This window comes from Cyanistes caeruleus, chromosome 3, assembly GCF_971803275.1.
Source record: "Cyanistes caeruleus chromosome 3, bCyaCae1.hap1.1, whole genome shotgun sequence".
In the NCBI taxonomy this organism is placed as follows: Eukaryota; Metazoa; Chordata; class Aves; order Passeriformes; family Paridae; genus Cyanistes; species Cyanistes caeruleus.
The window spans coordinates 63,517,298-63,542,053 of record NC_141703.1 but is presented as its reverse complement, the minus strand read 5'-3'; the positions used below and the strand labels follow the sequence as shown (position 1 = coordinate 63,542,053).

The window sequence follows — 24,756 nt, the reverse complement described above, 5'->3', positions numbered from 1 at the left end:
TCAAATCTTCTCTTCCTGGCTTTTATTCTGCTGCAATCACTGAAGTATAGCAAAAAGGGTAGAGGTTGCAGTATATCTCTTTGGTGTCTTTCAGTTGTGTAAGAAAATGGGAATAGGTTTTTCCTGCCTCTGGTTCAAGTAACTGTCCTTTGCCCTTGAGAATCTTTCCACCAAGACTTTATTTCCACCAAGTCAGTTTTTCTTGATGCTATTTAGGGTACAAGTCCAGGAAGCTGATTGCTGGTGTGTTGGTTCTACTGCACTAAAGTTCAGTGCCCAAATACCTTCTGCAGTTTCTTTCTTGCAGTGATCTACAGAATGCTGCTGCAGGCTCCTTTGCCTCTGCCTTTGCCACCCTTGTTCTCTGTCCCACAGAGCTGGTGAAGTGCCGGCTGCAGGCTATGCATGAAATGCAGTTGTCAGGAAAGATAATCCAGGGACACAAGTAAGTATACACCCTGCTTAATATCTCTGAAACCCTTTCTTATTTATTATTTCTTCAAATCCTGTGTTGGCTCAGTGTCACATTTGTAATGCACTGCTAACCAGAGGAGAGTTGTGGCTGGGAGGAGCCTGCAGCCCTTCTGGGAGACAGTAAAGCTGGATGCCAGTGAAGGGCTCCTTCAGGATCCTTCAGATCTTGCTCTTCAGAGCAGGATTTTGCTCTAAGTCTTACATGAATCCAATTATTTGCCCAATAGCTCTCACCATTAACTGTTGCTGCAGTTGCCTATTGTTCTATAACCTCTTATTATCTGGCTAGTATCACTGACTGGATCAACCTCTCTCAGTACAGTTTGGTCAGTAGTGAAGGGTGTTATCCAAAAGGATGGTCCCCTTGGATTTTATCGTGGCCTGTCCAGCACTTTGCTGCGGGAAGTCCCAGGCTACTTCTTCTTCTTTGGAGGGTATGAACTGAGCCGGACATTCTTTGCCTCTGGGAGACCAAAAGATGAATTAGGTATGGTACCTTTTTACAGGTGGGTTTTAGCATGCTGTCATGAGGGACATAAAGGAGAGTGTATCTTCCCTGAAGATATACTAATGATGTTGTAAAATATATGCAAAATGAAGGAAATGAGGCATACTAAATATGGAGGGATGTATTTTGTGTATCCATAGTAATAAATTATTGAAGTGACCATTTTCCAATGAAGCAGGATGCATCATAAATAGAGAATTAATACAGTGAGCTAACACTACAAAACTGCAGAAATATCTGACCCCACAGTGTAACACAAGACATTTCAGCTGGCATTCAGCGTGATTTTGAAGTATTTAGCTGCATTCCCTTGAACAGTGTGTTCAAGTATATGCTGAACTGTATGCTGACCATTAGATATAGTTACACTGATAGTAAGAGAACACTGAGATTGAAAATTAGAAATGAAACAAAACAGTGATACAAGAATAAAGATTGCCTGTTTCCTGGTAAAAGACTGAACCAGTAATACTTTGTCTTGCGTGGAGGTAGGATTTCAGCTGCATGCATTTTGGACTTGTAACCAAACACTTAAAAACATCTGATCTGAAACACAAAATTGGGGTACATCATGAAAGAAATGACCGATCACAAAATAACTCCACTGTACCAAATATATCTCTGTATATGTGATTAGTAGCACTATATGATGTTACTCTAAGCCATTTCACAATTAACCTTGGAAGATTATTACAAGTGTTAAAAAAGTGAATTTAGTTAATAGAGTCAAAGTGGAACTTTGAGTTACAGTTTTTTAGCATGGCCAATAATCTAAGAGGTGCTCTTTATAATCTTTGAGTTTCTAGTTAAGACCTGCAATTTACCAGTGGCTGAAATTAACTTAAAGGTCATTGAGGGAACAGAAACTGCTCTTTTGTCATAACAGGTTCCTCTGTTCCCTTTGAATCCTGTAGATGAAATAATGTTATATTTGTGTTGGGGAAAGTGTGGCATATAAAAGCATATTTCTTAACTTTTAGGTCCCATTCCTTTGTTACTGAGCGGAGGTTTCGGAGGCAGCTGTCTGTGGATTGCTGTGTATCCTGTGGACTGTGTCAAATCTAGAATTCAGGTTCTTTCAATGGCTGGAAAACAGGCAGGCTTTATGGGAACATTTTTAACTGTTGTGAGAACGGAAGGTGAGTATGCAAGCAGATCAACTGAATCTATAAGGCTGCAGACTGAAATCTATACCCTCCAATACCCAAAATCACTTAGGAAACCTAGTCCAGTGATAATGTGTTAGACAATAACTGTTTCTAGCAAACAAATATCTACTTCATGTAGTGTGGAAAGCTTGGAATCTAGAAACTGAGACCTACTTCATCTTCCCTGCCTCTTGGTTCAGGAGATGATTCACTTAAACCTAACAGAAAACTACTATGCATTAAAAGCAGATAAAGAAATGAGCTCTATTACCTGTGACCAAACCTATACATGAAAACTAAAGGAACTAGGTAAGTTCCATGCAGAAGTTTTCTTCACCTCTAAGAGTTAATATGTGGCTGAGGATTGATTTATCAAACAGCCCTATCCAGCCTGGCAACTTGAGGCATCTACTTCAGCATCTCCTCTCTGGAAAAGGCCTTTGTCAGGTGCCTTGGAAGACGGTCTGAGAATATACATGGCAGCAGATATGAATTCTGGCCCCATTGCTAGATAAGACTCCCAAGAAGAGTCTGACTTGGGATACAGTTCTAACATAGTTCTGCTGCCCCCTTGCCAGCTGTGGTACAGCCATTGTCAAGTTATCTCAGCTGACCAAGACCTAGTCATACCTGAAATAAGCATCTAGTATAAGCCCTTACATGGCTAAACTCCTGTTACAACATTAAATACTCCCATATCAATATCCAGTACTACTACAATCAGTAGCTACACTAGTGAGTTCAGCTCTCTGTGTTCATGCTCCTCTAAGCAGAAGCATTGCTTAGTATCCTACAAAGGTAAGAGCACAGTAGTTGATGCACAGTCACTTTAATAAATTGATAACTGGCTCTGGTTTTATTTCCAGGTGTGCTTGCCTTGTATTCTGGACTAACACCAACTATGATCCGTGCATTTGTGGCCAACGGGGCACTGTTCCTTGCCTACGAGTACAGCCGGAAACTTATGATGAAACAAATAGATTCTTACTGATACCATCTAGCAGACCAAGAACAAGAGATTGTTTAAGGGTCTTTTAAATAAATGATGAAAAACACATAGATCACATGATGGTCTGAGCAGAACCAAATCAGTGACCTAATTTGAGGAGCTCAACTCCACTTTAAGATTTGTAATCTTTTAAAATCAGATGAGTTTATGGAGGTGTGTACATGTTGCTTGAATTGCACAAGCAGAACTATTTCCCTCTTACAGATTCTGCACTAGGTACACTGCATGTCATTAATGTCTTTCCTGACCTGTAATGGTGCTAAAAATATTTACATTGACCTGTGGGGTTTAATGTAATATGCAAGAGTAGGTTGTGATTTGTCTGCAACAAAGCACTGGTTTTAAAACTGCAGCAGTTGTGACCTTTTGCAGTTGTTGTTATCTGACTCAAAATAACGTCAGTTCTTGTCTAATCTTCCTGAGTATAGATGACTTGGACGTACCCCTGTCCTAGGGAGACCTTTCCTTCTCCAGCTACACCCCCTGTCCTGCTCCATCTCACTTCTGCTCTGTGACTTGATAAGTTAATGACAAAGGCATCTGACATACTGTCCTAGTGATTGGGTTTATAAAAGTAGGAAACATTCACCCGAGACTTAGAGCCCAAGATAGGCCTACAGTTTTGATAAAAGCAGTACAGTAACAACATTAAGAAGGCTATGTTGCATTGTATTGTTTTCTAAATCCTTTCAAGAAGTGCTGGAGTATGCTAACAATACTTAATGCTTAACAATAGGGACAGTGCTGGAAATAACTGCTGCCTCTGAGCACAGAATTGTAACTTTGTGCAGGCTCCCATTTAGGTCACCTTGGCATGAATGAGGCCACATGCTGGAAGGACAGGAAGCTGAAGAGGAACAGACAGCCAGAACTGACACCACGGTCTCTGATATAGCAGTCTTACTGGGGCAGGAGTCTTGGCCTTGCTGTGCCTCTTCAGCTGAGTGGAAAAGCTGGTTTGACTGGATAGCTTGTATCACCTTCAGGCCTGGAGGGCATGGCCTCCTTGGTCATGGTACTTGATTAAACGTGCAGTTAGTCAGTATTACCCAAAATGATGCAGTGACACCTCTTTCCAGATGCCACTTTTGTTCTTCAAGAAGAATGTTCTTTGTACAAGCATGCTCTGCTTTGTGACAAGCAGCTACTGCCTTATCTTGGAATAAGCCGAGCAGGTCTTGAGGCAGCACAAACCTCTGGAGCTGTACAGAGATGCTTCCTGGGTGCTCTAAGTGCAGCCCACCAGTGTGAGGACAGTGGGGGGCATAGAGCCCTTTAACTTGCTGAGATCATCACAGCTACATGGAGAGTAGCAGCTTGTCACAGAAACCACAATTGCCAGTGACAGACAACAGTCAGAGCTGGAACAACCTAATTTTATATGTTACAGTTTCCCTTTCAGATCCCAGAAATAGGAACAAGCTTTAAGCATAGATGAAATCACCCCAATACCTGCTGCTTCTTGCAGTGGAGCCAGGGTGCACTTAAACTGGCTCATTCCTTGCATTGTTGCAGCCTCTTTGATGGAAGGTGGTTGCTGCAGTTCCACAAAATCTCGTTCCAGCCTCCAAATGCAAAAAGAACAATTCACCTCCGTTTCATATACCATGAGAAAAAGCAGTTAAAGCAGGTCATGGCTGAAGAATCTTCAGTGTCTGTTGCACTGAATATACCTCGACTGACTGGTACACTGGGGCAGCAGTACTCTGCATTGCCAGTATCTTAAAAGAAATTTATACCAAATGTTCAAATGATTCAGGTAGGAAGATGAAGCTTTAAGAGTTTGTTAGCCCTCCCCTTCTTTTCAAAATTGTCTAGCTAAGAGAAATAGTATATTTGTACATGTTTCTAGTAGTTATGAAAAGGTGATGACTCCACCTCAGTGGAATATTTCAATCTATTTCTTAGATTTGTCTTTGCTTTCATTTTTTAAAGCTCATGTTGCAGTTTTTAATACAAAAATTGAAGCTTCAAGAGAAGCAGGGTATTTAAAACAACCTACAGCAAGAAGCTGGTGGCATTTTTGAGAGTTTACCTTCTGAAGTTGATGTAAGCAGTAGTTTTTCCATTCAGAGCTGCTTAAGCTGTACACATGTATCAGTTGTTCAGCTAAAAACTTCATAATGTTGGTATAGAAATTCACAGAAATAAAGTTAAATTTGATTAACTGAGTACTTGATGATTGTTTATGCCATTTAACAAGCTCAGAAACAAAAAGGTTGAATTCAGCATCACCACCTCTCTGGAATTAAAGAAAGGCTTTATTTAATCAATGAACATATAAAGCCCTCAAAACTAAGGAGAAGGGGGCCAACTAGAGTAAGATGCTATGAAACAACTGCTGATTTTACATCTACGGAAAATGAAACCCGTATTTCAGCCCTTGGCCTGTTGTTTTGTTAGTACCAAAATCAGTTCTAGTATTAGGGTTCACATCAAATTCCAGATTTCTAGATTACCACAATACAGGCTATAAGGTTTTCTGTCAGAAGGTCCAGGAGTCCAGAACAGGTCATGTAAATTCCATGCAGATAAGGGATGAATGGCCACTACTCTGTGAAGGTCAGTACAACAGGGAGGCAGGGCCTACTGTTACCCTCTTCTGAGCAGTGGTGCCTGGATCTCCAAGAGAAACATAGTATATCCCTTGTACAGCTATTTTGTTCCTCATTCCTGCTTACACATTAGTTTTTAGTTAAATGCATGTGCTTCAGCTAGAAAAATGTGACTTGCTGTTGCAGCCTCTGCTGCTGCTATCTGAGGGAACTGGCTTACTCCCTTCTCAGGAAGATGGGTCACCCTGCCAACTATACAAAAGGGCATCCTAGGACAGAAATATCCAATAGCCTGAGCCAAGCCAAAATGAACTTGGGAATCAGCCACTTGTAGCTGCAATAGAAGGGCATCCTTTTTTAGCCCCTAGCCGCATTCACATGGACACTGAGGTAAATACATAGCAATAGCAGAAGTAGAGTTCACACATGGTGTACTTCATAGTACATAGCTACCTTCAAGTAAGCACAGGGGAGGTATATGAGGTATATTATATTATATAACCTGGGCTTATTTCATTAACTGGAAAGCTATGACACTTCCACTTTTTGGTTCCCAACAACAAAAGGATTAATGAAGCAGCAGACCCAAGAAGCTAACACCTCAACACATTCCACACAAATGAAGGCACAGTCTCCACAGAAGAGCTGCTCTGCTGAGAATAGTTGGAAGCAGAATAAGCATCCTGGAAGTTTGTGCATTACAGGTCTTAGTATAACTCAAGGAGCCAGTAAGCATTTACACCATTTGTTCAAATGAGCAGACACACAGATCAACCCCCTCAATGCAGGTATTAAGGCAGCCACACTGATTCCAGACAGCTTGAATGCTCAGGAGCTGATGAGAACCAGACTTAAGCCTTAGGGCAACTGGCCATTGCAGCCCTTTGTAGGGAGGTAAAGCAGTAGAAACACAGCTACACAGGCAGCTCCCAGGCCAGGTGTTGCTCAAAGCCCTACATCACTGGTTACTGATAAAGAGCAGTTCAATACTAAGGCTTCTACTCAAGAAGCAACAACCCAACAGAGGGAGATTAATATTTCTCCCTCAAAATTCCCATATTCTACTGATCTGTGGAAAACCCCAATGCTGAGAGAGTCATGTCAGGTTTTTCCAGTCTCACACAGACTGCTGGTCTTCATCCACCATCATGATTAATGCTCATGCTTAGAGACAGGTAATTGTCTTAGATTACTCAAACTGGAATTAGCTGTATGCAGAGATATCTAAACTCCAAGAATTCAACAGCCTGATGTGACAGTCAACATTAAGTAACTCTTCAGAGTATTTTTGCCCTGCACAACAGAACTTGATGTAACTTTATTTGAGAAGTTGTATCTACATAGAAATACATTAAGTACATACAAATAACACTGCTTCACTTTTGCTGAAACAGCAAGACATTCTCCAGGAAAGAGATTAATTTTACATGTTTCCCTTCTTTCAGTCTTCCCCTATGGATCAATAAAGTTCACCTCCACAGCAAATGTCTCACTATAGACTTTCCATGTTTTAGATTTGTGAGGATTATCCAGCTCATTCCTGGTAAGGTAGAGTCTGAAAGACAAAATTCAGTAGCATATCTTACAGCCTAAGACATGCTTTTCCTTTCAGCCAGCTGAAAGATCTTCTAGCTCAGCTCTAGAATATTAAATACAGCAGCAGACCTTGAATTTAAACAGACATCAACCATGCCTGCACAGTGTTCTGCATTTTATGTAGTCTCAGAAACAAAGCCAACCTGATGGGTTTGTGGGTTGGCTCCCCACCACCCTCCCAGAGCCCCGCCATACAAGACAGAGAGAAGTTAATATTGCGTTCAGCTCAAGGCCTCCTGATATGATGCAAGTGCCAGGAATTTAATGACCAACCTTCCTAAAGGCAAGGATTTGATTCAGTACTCAACCTCATCAGGCATGTTCTCCAATTTTTATGTTTAACAAATTCATGTCTAGTTATCACTTAAAAGCACTTGCACATCAGCCATGTCTGAATTAGAGATACAGAGACAGAAGCACTGTCTTAACAGCTGTTTCAGTTCTGATCACACCTAGTCCACTTCAGGTCTACCAGAAGGTCTGGGCAGGAAGGGAGAAAAGATAGCTTAGTGGGGCATCCTCCATAGTTCTGGAGGAAACAAAGCACTTCAGCAAAACCCTTGAGATGGCAATGCTGCAGGCCATCAGACAGCTGGCAGACATTTCTCCTGGAACTGGCTTAATTGGTCTGCATAGCCACTGCAAGGTGCATTGCTGGCTCAACATATTAAGTTAACAGCAACAAACAGACTCATGGCCACCTCTCCTCAGGCTCTAGCAGGATCCATTAAGTAAAAACTGTTTTCTTTCTAGTCCAGTCATGGAGAACATAATAATTATATCTCATATGCCAAATTCACTGTTCCTCTACCTTAATCTGTCGAGCAAGGCAGACCAAAGATAAGGCTCTCTTGTCTCTGCATTTCTACATCACTCCCAAAGCAAGTTAGACAAGCCAAACTTTCACCAGCTGGAGCTTCTCTAGGAGTTCCAGTCTCAGCAAACAAAATGACAGTAATTTCTAACTTTGTCAAAAGCATGAGAAGCCATAAGAGGGCCTTTCTTTGTGATCTCAAGCATCAGTACCTCTAACTGGTCTTATGTCTGCCTGCTAAGCTACTGAGTTCAGCTCCTCCTCAGGCAGCCATACTATAGAGGATGGCAGATTTGAACAGTTAGCATTACATTTTTTAATTCAAATTCATAAACAATGGTTAGAGAGCACCAAGGAAATAATCCAGTAGTTTAAGTTAAGATAAAAAGCTCCCATATGTTTAAAATATTTGTCACAGCACAAGCAACTGCCTGCAACTACTGTACAAGACCAGTACCCACATGAAAGTTAGTTGGCTGATCAGGATTGCCTTATCTTGGTCTTCCAGCTCTATGCAGACACCAGAAGTTAGGATCTGAAGACATTCACTATGATCACTTACCTGTTATTTTCAATAAAGGAAGTGTTGAACCAGAAAAAGAACGGGCAGTCATCATAGCCTTTTGGGAGAGCCTAAACACAAACACCTTGTTTAAGGACAGTGTTACACAATACAACTTTTGTTTATAGAGCAAGGATACCCACTTTTCCAAATTGGTTTTCAAAGCTACAGTGCCAGAATCAGTGCACTTGAAGAGCTCAGTATCATACACAGATCACTATTTTCTCTGCAATTATTTCAGTAACAAGTCACTCAATACGAGGTGAGACACCAGGTACCCAACTAAGATGCCTTGGTTGTACTGCTGTTTGAACAGTCAGATACTTCCCCTGCTCACCTAGGCTGATGTTCCACCACTTGTTGCATCCCTCACTGCACATTGAGACACAGCAGGAGTCACTGGAGAGGAACAGATTCTGCCCCATGCTGCCCAGTGTGGTTTGCACTGCAGCCTCTCCCCATACCAAACTGAAGGTCTTCACACTGGTATACTTACAGAATTGCATTCAAATCTGACTTTCACATCACCACTTAGGACAGGGCAGTCTTCCAAGCCAATGACTACAGAGTCACTTTCAGAATCAAAGAAGAGCTGGGTAACAGAATAAAGTATTTGTTTTACGAAAGTTTCTGCAGCAAGACAAGGTACCAATTCATGACAGCACCTAACTACTCATTCACGGTACACAAATACAACAGCTGTGCTAAAATAACAGACAACAGTTTAAACTGCTCTAACAGAGTGAACTATTTGCATTTAAGTGACTCCCAAGGAAATCTTCCACTATCTTACCACTACATTTCCTAGGATTTGGCAAAGTTTAGCTTTTTCATGCTCTTGGGATTACATCATCTATTTCATTAGACTATGTAGAAATTGAATATTGGACAGAAAACTAAGACACTTCAAACCTATAAAACAGCTTTTAGATTCTGTGACTCAGCTTATGTGTCTTTATAGCACTCACCTTGCAGTTTTTTTGATTGGCACATACACACTGTAGTACAACTTGCTTCTTTATTATTATCTGCACCGTCAAATCAGTTCCATTGCCTTTCCCAATTCCTAGGAACAAAGTGTTGCATTACACCACAGGCATAGACATTAGCTGGAAACACAAGTAGTCATGAAAATCAGGTGCAATCCCATTCAAAAGTGCTTTCTTTCCAGAATGTCTTGCTCAAGACTCTAGAGAACTCAAATGCTAAAAGGTAAGCCAGGATTCAGCAGCTAAAAACTGCATTTTGAAGTTACCCCCACTAGGGGAACAGGCTAATGTAAAATCTAGCTCCATTTACCAAGCAATAACAGCAGTTTGAACTCCCCTGGAACAAGGAGTGATGAGCTTCCAGCCTTTGATCAAGATTACCAGTACACATGTACTGTAACAGGCATGTAACTAAAGCTCAGAAACATTAGTGGATCCAGTTCCACTGGGGAGTTAGTCTCACTTAAAAAGTGATTTCCCTTCCAAAAAAAGAGCAGTTTGTATATGAGTCATCATTTGGTCAGACAAATGATGTGACATATCTATGAAGTGACACAACACAGAGCAACTGACTACAAAATACTCTTCATTCTGTTCTTTGTCATTTAAATTCTCAAATCCCAGTCAGTCTACATTCCTATCGTAGGCTTCCCAAGAGAGTGAGTTATCAGCTGCCTATTGCCTAATAGGAGACCATCACCAGATGGAGGAATGCCCAAATACAAGAGTTCTTACCATGTACATTGTGGATTTTGAGGCTTTTTATTTTGAGTTGTCTCTCTGGTGGGAGCTTCAAGTTATACTTGTTTTTCAGGATCTCGTAATACCCAACATACCTACTCTGTAATGCAAAAAAACCAAATATTATGCAGTTTCTGTACCAAACAGATTAATTCTAGGCAAAAGTAGGATTAAAACACATCTTTTACTCCAAGGTTTTAGCTTTTCAAAGTCCAAAGCTAAGAAGAAAGACAATTTTTCTCCTTCCCTTTCCCTGCTGGAACAATCTTCTAGACAAATTCAACATCTGCATTTTAAATCAGTATTTAAATTTCATGTTTTATGAGGAATTCTGTACTTTTTAGCTCAGCAAGAAGTGAGGAGCTTTTATATTGTAGCCTTAGGAGACAATGTTTGAACATACAAGATATTTTCATTTTACTGAAGGGCAGGTATACTTCTATTTTATACCAGCAATTATAAGTACCCATCAGCAGATTTACTTCCCAACTCTGCATCACACAGAACAGTAAATCAAGATGTGCAAAACTGTTCTGAGGCAAAAACTTGTGTAGTATTTCCCAGTGAATGCAGTCTGCAGAAGAAGCATTTCTCCACCCAAGCCAAATCAGCACCATGGCCATCCCAGGCTAGGCTGCAGGCTTCTATGCATCCTTGTTGAACAGTCCAATTGCCTTACAGTGCCATGCTCCTGTGAGGGTGCCCAAACATGCTGTGGAATCTGCATCTGTGCAGATATTCTAGACCTGACCAGACACATCTGTCCAAGTCATCCTGCTTGAACAGTGGGGCTGGACTGAAAGCATTCCCAATCTCAACAATTCTGTTGTTATCCTAGATATTATACTTCAGATTTGACATTATTATGCAGAGGACAGTATAATGGAAAGGGGAAAGACACAGGGTAACCCTGTCAGCTGCTTGTCTTCCAACTCTCACAGAAAGAGTACAGAAAGTTCAGGAGTTAAGCAAGTAATAAGAACCTACATCTCTGAAACAAGGCAGGGGAGGTGGGGTAGCATAAGCACCCACAAGGTTAGTATTGGTTTGACTACTGTTCCTGAACCTGCTCAAGCTTACCTGTGAGGGAGTTTCAACTCCTTGAAACTTGGTACTTGTGCTTCTATCAGTTCTTCTCTCCCCAAAGTACTCCAAACTTTCCTACACAGGATGATAATTTCAAGGGTTAAGATATCCACCCCACCACCATTCTCCTTCGTGAGAAGTGGATAGTAAACTAGAACTGTAATACTCAAGTCCAGTAAAGGATTGCAAGTGGAAATATGCAACAGTTCTTTTAGTACCTTCTAAAGGAGACTTAACTACAAAAAGGAAGTACTAATTAGGAAGTCAGACAAATCTGTCATTCATGAAAGTGAAGGAAAGCAATATGACTTTAAAGCAATTGCTTTAGAACCGCTTATATTTCTCAAGTGGTCTGTAACAGACCAAGCTAAACACTAGATCAAATCTTCACAAGCAAACTCAGAGGAAAACAAGTGATTAAATGGATATACAGTCTTCCCAAGAGTGTCTTGGGCCTTCTGCATCCCCAGTCTCCAGCTGATGTATCAGACCTGGGATACAAAAGCAGCATCAGCACCTGTCCTGGCTGGGACTTGTTCTTTCTCCCTTTCCCTAGAAGGGCTTCCTTTTGTAATGTTGGCTGTCAAGACAATTCTTGATGCCTCACATTACTTGGAGGGAGACTGAGAAAAAAACTGCTTAAAACCGGTGATACTATCTTTAGGAGAGTTTGCTCAGAAGTCACCTACAGCTTAAGTTGTTGCTCAAGACCCAAGACAAGTTATTCCTCCAAAAAGAATCCTTCAAGTTGGTGACTTCTTAAATGCTATTTTCTTCATCCTTTCAGGTCATGAATAGTCTCCTTCAGAATTTACACTGTAGCAAGACTTGCATGAACTTTTGTAAAACCAGACTTTTCAGAGAATCCTTTTTCTAGTATAGAATTTTTGCAGAGTATTAGTGCATTTCACCAATTCAGTAAATCCTAAAAGCACATTTTGAATACTAAACAAATAAAAAAATAAGCAGTTTTTACCTTTGCACTCTCAAACTGGTCACTGTCTATGAGCCAGGTACAGACCATTGTCCCAGTTCTGCCTGCATCAGACATACAATTCAATTTGAATTACATCAGTTCAAAGGTGTTTGGGATTATTTTTGTGAAGGTGAAGTCATCTCCTGTTATCTCACCTATTTCAAGAATTAGAAGTGATAGTCAAGTAGCCAAGTATTTCTGAAAAGAATGAGTTAAAGACGAGATACTACAGTTTGTCAATTTGTTCCTTGTCCCCACATTTTCATTCCTAGAGACACTAAGGCAGCTGATCAGTATCTGGATACTCCATTCAGCAGGAAACAGAGTCAAGCACTCTACTAAATCAGGATATAAACTGAAACTTCCCAATGCTGTAAGTGCCAAGAGTTGTTTCTCTGCCCAGCTGTTTTCCCTGCAACCCTGCTACGAAGCCATCAAGTCTGCTAGCATAAAGATGCCTATATAGTTTCAGTTTTTAATTTAAAATCTCAGAGGTCAAGTCACCCTCCTCACACTTGTTCTTCAAGCTGATTTTGACCTGCAGGTTGTTGCAACATTCAGTTTTGCAAAACTTTTTAAGACAGAGCTCCACCTGGGGGCAACTATTTAATGTTAAGTAACCACCTACTTTAAGCCAAGTATTTGGAGTAGTAACAGCAGACAGCTAAAGATGTGGCAGATATTTGCAGGGAGATTTGGCTTACTTGCAGTTATTTAAGCATTTCAACAGGTCCCACACCACTGTTGGTTCAGATAGTACCTGCAGGTTAGCTCATATGTTTGATAGCTTTCGCTGTTCTTGCTTCCATAAGACTTTATTGTATCACCTAATATTATGTGTATCTTGATTAAAGATCCAGCAGTACCTGGAACATTCTAGAGGGGTAAAGTTATGGAACAGATCATCTTGGGTGGTATCACACAACAAACAAAGCACAACCAGGGCACTCTTCACTGGGTAAAACCTGTCTGGATGGCCAGGCCCAGAGAATTGTGGTGAACAGAGTTACATCCAGTTGGCAGCTAGTCACTAGTGGTGACCCCAGGGCACACTAGTGAGGCCAGTTCTGTTTAGTGTCTTTACCAACAATCTGGACAAGGGGGTTGAGTGCATCCTCAGTCAGTTTGAAGAGGACACCAAGTTGGGTGTGTGGGAGTGTTGACCTGCTGAAGGGCTGGAAGGCTCTACAGAGGGATATGGACAGGCTGGATCAATGGGCCAAGGCCAACTGTATGTGGGTCAATAAAGTGAAGGCATGGGACCTGCACTTGGGTCACAACAACTCCACAGAGTGGTACAGGCTCAGGGAAAATTGGCTGAAAAGCAGCCCACTGGAAGAAGACTTGAGGATGTTGGTTAACAACAGCTGAACACGACTCAGAGTGTGCCCAGGAAGGCCAATGACATCCTGGCCTGTATCAGCAATATTCTGGCCAGCAGGACCAAGGCAGTGACTGCCCCTCTCTGCTTGTCACTGGAGAGGCTGCACCTTGACTCCTGCATTAAGCTTTGGGCCCCTCACTGCAAGAAAGATATTGAGACGCTAGAGTGTGTCCAGAAAATGGTAACAGAGCTGGGGAAGGGTCTGGAGCACAGGTTTTCAAGGAGCAGCTGAGAGAGCTGAGAGTGTTTAGCCTAGGGAAAAGGAGGCTCAGAGGAGACCTTTTTGCTGTAGGGATCATAGTGAGGTGGGGTTGGTCATTTCCATCAAGTAACAAGCAATAGGAAGAGAGGAAGTGGCCTCAGGTTTTCCCAGCGAAGATTTAGATTGGATATTAAGAAAAATTTCTTCTCTAACAGGGTTGTCAAACACTGAAACCAGTTGCCCTGGAAAAGTGGCTCAATCATCATTCCTGGAGGTTTTCCAGATGTGCAGGTGTGGAACTGAGAGACACAGTTTAGTGGTGAATTAATGATCAGACTTGATCTTAATGGTCTTTTTCCAACCTACACAATGGATAGTTTGAGCTATACTACAATGTAAAATATTCAGCATAGGTGACTGGCTACCAGAAGCAAAAGCAGCAGCCCAACACTTTTAATAGTAGGAGTTCCAGTAGCCCCCCTATCCCCAGTCTCCTGGGGGACTGCTATCACAGCTGTCAGAACACCACAAAGTTACTGAAGAACATTTTAAGCAACATAATGCCAGCTTAGACTAAGAACTAATTTAGACTACCTAAAAATGGGGTAAAACACTATAGTATTATAATAGTATACTTGTGCTAGTCATCACAGTGTCTGCAGTATTTGTCAAGTTACACTGTAAACCCACCTCATAGTATGGTTTAAGGCTACACTTCAATAAAGAAGCTACAATAACAAAGAAGTGTGGTTTGTAGCATACAGATTGCACATGAGAAATCCTACCTTTTCCTCCTTTACAGTGAATTACTATGATGTTCTTCTCATCTTGACTCATCCATTCACGGACACTGGCAGTGAATTTCAGCATGTCCCTAAATAAGAAGAAAGTTATTGGATCAAGGCAAATGCCTAGATAAGAAATACATACATTGTAATAGTTCTGACAAGACTCACTGCAGTGTTGGGACGTTATGGTCATCAATGAAGATCCTTTCCACCCTGTAGTGAAAGTACTTGGGGTCATAGCCTTTCTCACCTATAGGAAAAGATCTGAAGTTATTCCAGGAAGGGAGAAGGATTGTAACAAAGAAAGTGGTTTATAACACACAATGGCTGGTCTGATCATGTGCTAGTGTCTAAAATACAGCAGTGCTAATAGACAGATTAAAGTGAAAAAATACTGAGGTAACTTGGCTAAAGCCATGCGTGCTTAGCTTCTGGTTTCATACTTTTCACTTACACATAAAATTTAATCTCAAATATAGACAGCAGCTAAAAACACTTACTGCAGAGATTGTAGACTTTATAGTGGTTTGGATGTTTGGTGTCCAAAAATCTTGCAACTTCCTAAGCAATAACAAGTTCAGAGTAGTTAGTGCTCAACTTGCTATTTCCACTGCCACCTCAACCCCCACCCCCATATGGGATCATGCATTCATGAACAGCCCTTGGAAAGCAGGCCTTTCCAACCTGACAGCTCAGGCTCCTGTCTGGAATAGAAGTACTACTGCAGCTGTCCTCCTGGCCCTATATATGTTTCTACAGTATCAGAAAGCAGAGCTCTGAAAAGGACATTATGTAAACAGACCTTTAAAGCAACTTTATTTAGGTGAATAGATATTATCACCATTACTAGCCTGGGACAGAACTGCCTTGATTCTTCAAAACATTCCCAAAGAACAGGAGCATCAAAGCACTGGTGTGTCCACACTGTGAGATATAAACCATTAGGTTTAGCAGAAACACTACAACATAAGCAGTGCAGCACAGTGGAGATCATCAGTCAGTCATTCCAACCAGCAAAGGCAGCAGAACTAGGGCTGACATTATTTAGGCCACATGTAAATTAGCGGGAGCTTAGAAAAGAAACAGGTCTGAGAAACAGTGAATTTTGTTGGCAAGATTTTTACCTTTATGGGATTCCTGTAGAAAGACTGCTTCCCAGAAGATGGAAATGACATTGCAATAATTCGATCTGTTGAGAAGACAGCAATCACAAGTAACAGCAGGAAGCCGTCCTGCACATAAGAACTAGACAACTGAGAAACATCCTTATGAAATGCCTTATTCTTACCCTAATTGTAAGAACAATCTATCCATTTCTGGTACATTTAGCATATCCATTTCCTCTACATTTAGCATAGCTAGAGCAAGACAAATGCTTCCCATTTGTCAATGGGAATCATTTGCATCAGCCATCATCAAGTGTCAGTCTCCAAAGAATCAGAAGCAAAAATACTGTAAGTAGTTTCCCAGCACTGGTTCCCTAGGCCTCAGATAAATTTCTGTCATTACATACAGCATGTACAACTCTCCCAGAAGGCTAATTCTGGAGAATAGTGTCAGTCAGGAATCCCTAATTTAAAATCCCACAGAAAAGGAGTAGGCCTAGTTTGACTTCATACTTAAATTTCGTTGAGTCTAAAACACTGTCTGTATTTCACTGCATGCTCTTATTAACTGAAAAACAAGTCTTTGCAGGACATAACATGCTGCAAAGCAACATTTGTTTCCACAAACCAGTAATATAAGTGAGATCCAGATCAAAGCCATCTTTCATATAACGTCTTTTGTTTTCAGAGACCTGACAAAAAAAAAAAAAAAAAAAAAAAGCAAGAGTTAACCTTCCACAAGAATGCCAACAATTATCAAGCATTTCCTGTTACTAGGAAAGTTCAACTATCCAGACTCTCCAGTTAAGCTTGAGTAGCAGAGTCTCATTTCATTACAGCATTATCCAAGAGCAAATTCCTCTCTAGGCAAAAGCTCTGTAGAGAATTAAAACCTTAAATATCAAAATTTATTCTAGTGAAAAGAACACTGCAGATTCTATGAATACTGCAGCATGAATCTGTCATTGTTATTTGAGTGTTTGGTGACTGAGGGAAAAAAGTATAAAGTTAAGGGTACTATAACCAAGACTGCTTATTCCTAAACAATAGGACATACTTGAAGCTAAAAGTACCACTTCAATGCCTTTGATGAAAATAAGAGTCATTGACAGTGGATAGGGCTTCAACAGCTAGATTGCTTTGCTTGCACCCAAGATAAAGCATCACACACATTAAAACTCCTACCTTCCCCCATGTGAGGGAAAACAGTCTAAGTACCACACAAGCTAGAAATTGCCAGCTGAGATACACAGGGTGTTGCAATCACTTTGACATACTGGCCTTCCAGGTCAAGTTGCTGCTTACTTGAGCAAAGCTGAGATTGACAAGGCTTTCCTGAAGCTGGAGGCAAAGCTCCAGAGCCCTGTCAGGGACATGGAACAGATGTGCTGCTTGGGCAACTATCAATTGCAGACCAATAGGCCATGATCAGTCTTGCTACTTACCACTGATGCTGCCTGAAGAAAGAGTTGGAAACAGTAGTCATAGTCCAGATATGTTAAGAGGCCAACTTACCATTCTCCTGGTCACCATTTCCAGGTGCTGCTTTTGTGAAGCCAGGAGAAATACTCTTATCAAGATGACAATTCTCAGAATTCGGAAGAAAATAACCATTCTAGATGACAGATTCACCATGAAAGAAAAATCAACACAAATAAACTTACAGGCAAAGATTAAAGCTGTTTAAAAGCTGTTTCAGGGAAAGTTTAAAACTTTGTTTCATATGTTGAACTAGAACATTTCAGGCTGATTTTGGAACAAATACAGTATCATGGGTTTATTGTTAAGGATTTTTTGTGAGTACATGTTCTCAACAGCTAACAGAACTAGGAAATCCCCTACTCGCTAAAACAGACTTCCACAGGCATGTCTGGCTAGAAAGCAACAAATTCCATTAACATTACCCATGTTATCACCAAGTTTTTGTTTCCTTGAAGCTTATTCTCAACTATACATTTGAGTGTATGTAGCCACCTGAAAAATAACTAAAAAGAAGCTAGCCAGGATAACTACATCATGACTTAAGAAACCTGAGAACAGATCAGTATATATCCTCTGTTTAATCATTCAGCAACCTGAACACTTGATTTAGTTTGCGGAATTTTGAACTATTGTTGAACTTTGAAGCAGGAAAGAAGCTTAGGTGAGAGTTTCTATCAAAACAACTGAAAAAGAGCAGCTGCTTTCCAAGTCCTAGGGACAAGGGCAAACTAATATTGAATTCATTCTTTAAGGAGCTAAGTGGGCATGTATTTTAAGCAGCACACACACATTCTAGGTTTTGATACATTTGTGTAAAAATGCTGGTGAATATTTGTGGTGGTTCTTTAGCACCTCATAGGTTATCATCTAATCAGGATACAGAAATCAGAAGGAAATAGGACACGAAGCAGCTTAAGCACATACATAGCATGTTTCCTCTCCCCAAAAGCATGGCTGAAAAACCCATCATATATTACCATGAGATGTTTGGGAAAGCAAAGCGAAGGACACAAGACAGTTTGGCAACTCTTTCTATTGTAAGATCCTTTAGACAAGATCCTCCCTTTGCTGTCTGTTACATTTGCTATGATACTCCAACTCTTCTTTCTGACCTTCTTCAGACCCTCCTCTCTATTATGGCTTTCACCTTTCCCCAAAAAATGCTTGAGCCAGAGCATCTGATGGCCTCACTTTTAGTTACCCCAACTAGCATGTTCAGATCCCCTCTGCCTTTGAGGCAGGGGCAGCCTACAGAATAACCACAGACCAAAGCTGTGTGTCTGTCCTTCACTGGTCTGTACCATGACACACCATCACAGTCCCATTTGTGATCTCATATGCACACATCTGGCTTAGAAGTGACCAAGAAAATTCTTAGAAGATTATCAAGAAAAGAGTTCACACTCACCAGCTGCTATACCACTCTTACCTTGGTATCTCCTCTTCTACATCAAGGTCTAAGAAGGCGTACATCAAATTTATTAACAGGGTGCCCACCACTATACATGCATCCAAAACATTCAGTCTGGACTGGAAATAGTTCCTGAAGCTGAAACCAAGCAGAATCTTAGACAGATGCCAATATAGGTAGCAAAGACTGAAATATATCTTCGAGAACCATCTGTACAGAGCTACTGCTGGAGACAAGCTGTCCTACAGCTGTTCTTAACACTAAGCACTGAAGTCTCACTAAGAAAGCAATCTTACCCCGATTTATGCACTAGTTATGGCAAAGCTGATGTAGCTTCTGAGTGCTCACTTATACTGAAAACACATATAGGTTGTTCTACAGAAGGGCAACCACCAACAGACACAGCCAAGAAAAGACGTGGCTATTATCTGCAACCAGAAAATTAGCCTACGGGACACCATGTTCATAGTTCAAACTTGTTCCTTCCTAGCTCGAGGACTTGCCATGTGGACTTAATTTTTGCCCATGTCTTACCCTTCAACAAACACCCTCAGGAGAACATCGATGAGAAAGAAGAGTGCTATTGCCAGGGAAACAAACTCAGGAATCTCTGTACCCTTCTCTGTCTCACTGATAGCCAGATCCAGAATCACAACTATAATGTCCACAAAGATAAGTACAACTCCAAAGACTCTGCAAAGAGAAAAATACAAGTTTGAGAGGCAGGAATGAACATTTATCAACTAAACAGCACAAACCCTGATTTCTAAACTGTTCCAGCAAGAGTGTGTTCTCTTACATAGACTGAAGCCGGCTTAATTAGAATCTGAAGGTTTCCAATTGCATATTTAAGTAATATGCACGGAGACCATAATCCATGTGGAACCACACATTTATCTCAAACACAGCTGCAGTTTTTAATTTATGACTTCACAGCTACCTAGAAGCAGTGCAAACCTGAATGCTTTAAGGCATGCAAGTATCATTGTTGCTTTCACCTTACTCAGCTTCCCTCCCTCTCATGACTTAATACAGTCCTTTAAGAATAACTGTCTTTAATGGCTTGCCTTGTTCCAGCACCTAGAGCACACACAACTGACCAGCTGCTTGTTCAAAGGCTGGCAGTCAAGAATAAGCCATTACAGAGGTTTTATCCAAGTCAATGACATTTGCAATTCCAACTTGCATCTCTTCTTTGAGAATGTAGTCATATCTGTTTAAGTCTTATTTGTCATTTCTAGTACTTTTCTCAAGTTTCCTTTCCTGTGGGTGACAAGGGAATCAGTACATTTAGACAAATCAACCTGGAGTTACTGATGCTTAAGGAACTCTCCAAGTGCTTACACCAGAAATGAGGACTATTTTTACCTTCCCCACATCATTACAAGCTCAAGCTTTTACCTGAATCCAAATGACATCACAAACGGAGTAACTCTTCTCCTAGTTGCACTGCAAAAGAAAAGAACTGACATCAAGACAAGTGATATTTTTCTACAGATATTCACCACAAGGGCACTGTTATATTCTTTTGTTCACATTCCTTTGGTGTTAGTGTTCTGCATACTAGTGATTTCTCTAAGATGAGATTACTCAGTTGCATTTATGAAGCATATAGGTTAAGAGAGTACTTGAAAACTGTGCTTTGATCACTTGTTAGAAAAAATATTACTCAGCTTCCAGACCGTAGAAATACAGTAGTATATACTTATCCATAGCATTATTCCATGTCACAATTCCAGTGACACTTGAACTCTGGCTTAGTAAGCTATAAGAAGTGAGTTTATATAACAGCTATTGGTCAAGAGGAAGATTGGAAGATAAACATCTCTAAATATATTTTGTTCCATATATTGGCTTATTGTATCTTGACCATTTTTTTTCCCCAGTCTTGAAAAGAGCTGCACTTGTTCACAGCTCCTGTGCCTTTGGAATAGAGGGGTATAAATCCCACTTCTGCTTTAAAAAGGAAACATCAGTTTGGCTTTCAGATTGAAACCCCAAATATCTTTCAAGAAAAAGTATTTCTGAAGTCAAGTTCTTCCAGTTGGAGAATTATCTTCAGTTCTAGAAGGGTCACAGTTCTTGTTTCCAATTACAGTAGATTTTGTTGCCTCTTTGGTATGCTTTAAGTCCTCTGGTTTAGAACAAAGCTTTTATGTAACTCTCTTTCTGGCTGGAAGTCTCTTTACATTACACCAAGAACTAAGGTAGAAATTCTTGGTGTAGAACCCGCAAATCTCAAGTGCTGACAGTTTGAAAAACAGACTGCCAGTCTGTTAAGTAATCCCATGATTACTTACTACTGTAAGCATCAATTCTTTTCTTAGACACTTAGAAGAAAACACCTTTTTTCAAGCATATCACTAACAGCAGGACTTATCATTTGTCCTAACATATTGACAAAAAGTATCGATAGATTTATTTTTCACTGTTACAAGAAGTTTTTGTCAGCTGAGTAATGCACATTCATGCCAGTGATCCTGTCCAGAATACTTACTTCCTCTACGACAACTTGAGCTTTGCATTTCACTTGGTGCACTTCAATAATCCAGTTTAAGACAAGGCTAGATACCATTGAAGTGCTGAGGCAGCATCTTGCTTGGGTCACTGCATTAACCCACACTTTTCATTATTAGGTTCTTACTCTAAACTAAGGTACAAGGTCTAACCAGAAAACATTTCCACTCTTTAGCTGGAAGGATATATGAGGTATATTGCAGTATTCACTTTTCCTATAGAAGTCAAGGATGTAATACCATATCTTGTCCTGAAGGCAGCTTGACATATAGAAGGTTTTCCCGGTATTTATGAATGCCAAATATTTAAGGAAACACTGCAATAGTAACACTAATGGTTTACTGGTCTGTGTCTGTCCAGTCAATACTATTATGATAGTGGGGACACCAAGACTTCAGCTTTCACAGTCTGTGGACAAGTACCTCTAACTAAGTACACTACAGACCGAAATATACACACACCATCCCAACTTGGCCTGCCAACATCTTAAATCAGTTGAAGGAAACACAGCACATTTGATTACATAGTTAGCTTAGAGCTTTTGTGATATATATTTGTAAATTCTGACTTCTGAAATCTAGAAAAACATGTTGTCACATAGAATAACTGAAATAACAGATTTAGGTTTACTGTTCTTGAGCTGCAAGACTTGCCACTGACTTGACTAAGTTTGCTGTAAGAGTAACTGTAAACACTGTCAGGAAACTGACAGTAAACACTGTCAGGAAATAACTGCTTCAAGAATAGAGTTAACTACTAGCATGTTCAGACAATTTAGTCTTGATGAGCTCCACAATGCTTATTCTTTTGCCCAGATACTCATTCACCTCATTCTCTCACCACCACTTGTTCTTCTGTGCTCTCACAAACTCATTTCTTTGGGAAAATTTAATCAATGTTGTTTGGATTACTCATTCTCCATAATTTGATGGACTTGTGTTCTTGGGTTGGGCTTTCATCTCTAGAGGGATAAAGAGGATTCCTCAACTTGTCTTCACTATGTCCAAGAAGAAATGTCAATATCAAGAATTTTACTGGGCTTATCTCTACTTCAATAAGCCACCTGCCTTCTTATTTTGGCTCATCAGATTACCCTTCTGGGAGTAAGCAAAGAAATTTATTATATCATGAGCTTACTTGGAAAAGCTGTCGGATCCATTATGCTCATCACGACCATTATCAATCTTTACTGTGGCCTCTTCAGCTGTTGGATAGCTGGCAAAGAAATAATACAAGTCATACACTGATAGAGATGTCAATTCTGGTTATTGCTATGCTTGTTGTTCCAAAAAAAAATAAAAAAAAATTAACTGCCAAGTAAGCAGCAGCCTGAGCCAGAGCAAGGCCCAGTACCAGGGGAAGAAAGACTTCCCCTATGCTGGCATAGCTGAACCCCTTGGCTTGTGCTGATCTATTTCCCATTAGCAGCCCCCTTCTCAAAAGTTTTCCCTTTTCCTCCCCCCTAAAGAGAGAGAAGTGTTCAGCAATAGGATAAAGGGCTTTGAAGCAAGGCACCCACAAGTCTGCTAAGGACTCAACAGTCCAGGCTCTAGAAGCACCGGAAATATGCTTATGCAAAATGGCTTCAGAGAGTCCAAGTGACATTAATACTTTCACAGTGACCTTGTACAGAGAATTAAGGTTTTCACCAGGAAAAGACATAGCATAGAGATGTTTTTGTGCAGAGCAGGATACCAGACCGGAAACTGGAAGACCAGAGCAGTAGCTGAGCTAGTGCTAGAACAGCAGTATTTTGGGGTAGTGGCTGCTTGCCATAACTTCCTTAAAAAGGTCTCTTCAGATCAAGTTTTTGTTTTTTTGAAGGCCACAAGACAATTTCAGAGAAAAAGTGTAGCATAAAAATCCAGGAGTCGTTATTTCAGTCGTCTCCACAGAAATACTGTGATGCACAACAGCACAGTCAGTGTTTGCTGAGGCTCTGCCTCTGGTTTCACTGCTTTATGGGCAGGAACAGCTAAATACACATATCCAATATTGATGTTTTCATGCTGTTCTGAGGCAGCCTAGCCTGATTGAAGCATTAGTGTAATAATTCTGAGGATTCAAATGTTCGTCATCCTCCACAACAGACATATGCACCAGCACTGTTTCTGCAGTCTAGGCTAACCACCTTTTAAGGAAGAAGTTTCATGATGCTTCTCCTACAGTTTCAGCAACCAGTACTGATGCTTTACCACCTGTACTCAGTGTCAGGCTCACTAGAAGAATTATTCTGATACAACAATCCTAACATTCAAGCCTCATTTCCCAGCTCCAGTGTTTCCAGTGAAACCAGCGTCCTCATTCTGTTCCTAGAGCAAAGCAAAGCTCTAGTGATGGATAGGCATTCAGGTTTGCTGCCCAGCTACTCTTACAGAATATTCACTTGGGTGTTTATACTTACTGAACAGCAGAAATGCTTCACTTATTAAAGCCTGCTACTGCTGCAGCAATTTTGCTGCAGGTCACTTGCTTATACTTGCAGACACATGAAGTGCACCAAACAGCACCTTCTTATCCTCTACTGTGATTAAAATATGCCACAAGAAGAATGAGAAACAAAAGTGTTTTCAGTTAGGAAGACAATCTTTAATACAAAGATAAAACAGAAGTTAAGTCCAAGTACACTGTTTCCATAGTGCTCCCACACAAAAGTTCAGTTCTAGATAATGCTTTCTTCAGAGGGAGTTTGTTTTGCTGACCATTCTACATCTACTTGTTGTCCAAGACAGAACAAGCTCTCAGCCACAAGCTACTACAATTGGGCTTTGACTATGGGAGTAGAAGAGAATAAAAGGAAGACATATTAGAAGAATTTGTTTCCTTCATGCATACACTTCATACAGAGCATAAGCTTTTCTGACTGCTCATAGCTGAAGGGAGGTTCAGAGTTGAGGCTTTTAAAACAAGCAGAAAAAGAACATCTTGCTCTACAAGAGACCTTGACACTCTCTTGTAAGTCTCTTGACAGTCTGGATGCTAAAAGCAAACTTTAATGCCATGGGCTTATTATACCAGGCATAGAGACCTTGTACTCATTAATCACTTACTAGCTACTTACAAGAAGTGAATCAAAACAGCATATTTCTCTCAAAGATATCCCTCCTTTCAGACAGCAGCACTGGTGGGAGAGGGGAGATAAAAAGACTGTATGCTACATAAAGTTCAGACATGGCATCATTATTCCCTTTTTTGTATTTGAAGCACAAAAAACCTAAAGACAGGGGACCACACACCCCATATTCAATCCCAAACCCCTCACAATTCATTACACTCACCCAGATGATTCTCTTGGTTGGGTCCCTTGTTCATACCTCACAGCTGTCATTTTGCCTGTTGTTGCCCTGCTGGTCTGAAGAGAAGCGCACCAAATTAAAGTGAGACAGTACGAGAAACAGCGAATAGCAG

At 40.6% G+C, this 24,756-nt stretch overlaps 2 protein-coding genes across 8 annotated transcripts in view; one reads left to right on the top strand and one right to left on the bottom strand.

Annotated features, from left to right (window-relative positions):
• Positions 1-5,310, top strand: part of SLC25A15 (solute carrier family 25 member 15) — a 13,098-nt gene extending 7,788 nt beyond the window's left edge. For both annotated transcript variants that reach the window (XM_086881425.1, XM_023947067.2), the window contains 4 exons: positions 308-445; positions 792-961; positions 1,963-2,121; positions 2,997-5,310. In XM_086881425.1, the coding sequence (XP_086737551.1) occupies positions 308-445; positions 792-961; positions 1,963-2,121; positions 2,997-3,121 (592 nt within the window). In that variant the 3' untranslated portion in view covers positions 3,122-5,310. The remainder of the gene's footprint in view (positions 1-307; positions 446-791; positions 962-1,962; positions 2,122-2,996) is intronic.
• The window catches only part of LOC111943815 (phosphatidylinositol 3,4,5-trisphosphate 3-phosphatase TPTE2-like), a 27,400-nt gene that overhangs the window by 1,618 nt on the left and 1,026 nt on the right, over positions 1-24,756 (bottom strand). For 3 of the 6 annotated variants that reach the window (XM_023946729.2, XM_086881411.1, XM_023946981.2), the window contains exons 2-19: positions 24,627-24,700; positions 22,486-22,563; positions 20,233-20,280; positions 19,366-19,524; positions 18,850-18,969; positions 17,454-17,553; positions 16,567-16,630; positions 15,957-16,021; positions 15,333-15,393; positions 15,001-15,082; positions 14,830-14,918; positions 12,459-12,520; positions 11,477-11,557; positions 10,391-10,496; positions 9,635-9,732; positions 9,163-9,258; positions 8,667-8,737; positions 6,980-7,249 (exon numbers count right to left, since the gene is read on the bottom strand). In XM_023946729.2, coding sequence (XP_023802497.2) covers positions 7,147-7,249; positions 8,667-8,737; positions 9,163-9,258; positions 9,635-9,732; positions 10,391-10,496; positions 11,477-11,557; positions 12,459-12,520; positions 14,830-14,918; positions 15,001-15,082; positions 15,333-15,393; positions 15,957-16,021; positions 16,567-16,630; positions 17,454-17,553; positions 18,850-18,969; positions 19,366-19,524; positions 20,233-20,280; positions 22,486-22,563; positions 24,627-24,700 — 1,557 coding nt within the window. In that variant the 3' untranslated portion in view covers positions 6,980-7,146. Of the gene's footprint in view, positions 1-6,979; positions 7,250-8,666; positions 8,738-9,162; positions 9,259-9,634; positions 9,733-10,390; positions 10,497-11,476; positions 11,558-12,458; positions 12,521-14,829; positions 14,919-15,000; positions 15,083-15,332; positions 15,394-15,956; positions 16,022-16,566; positions 16,631-17,453; positions 17,554-18,849; positions 18,970-19,365; positions 19,525-20,232; positions 20,281-22,485; positions 22,564-24,626; positions 24,701-24,756 lie in introns of those variants that run through there. The other 3 variants (XM_023946831.2, XM_086881413.1, XM_023946881.2) reach the window with 2 other exon arrangements.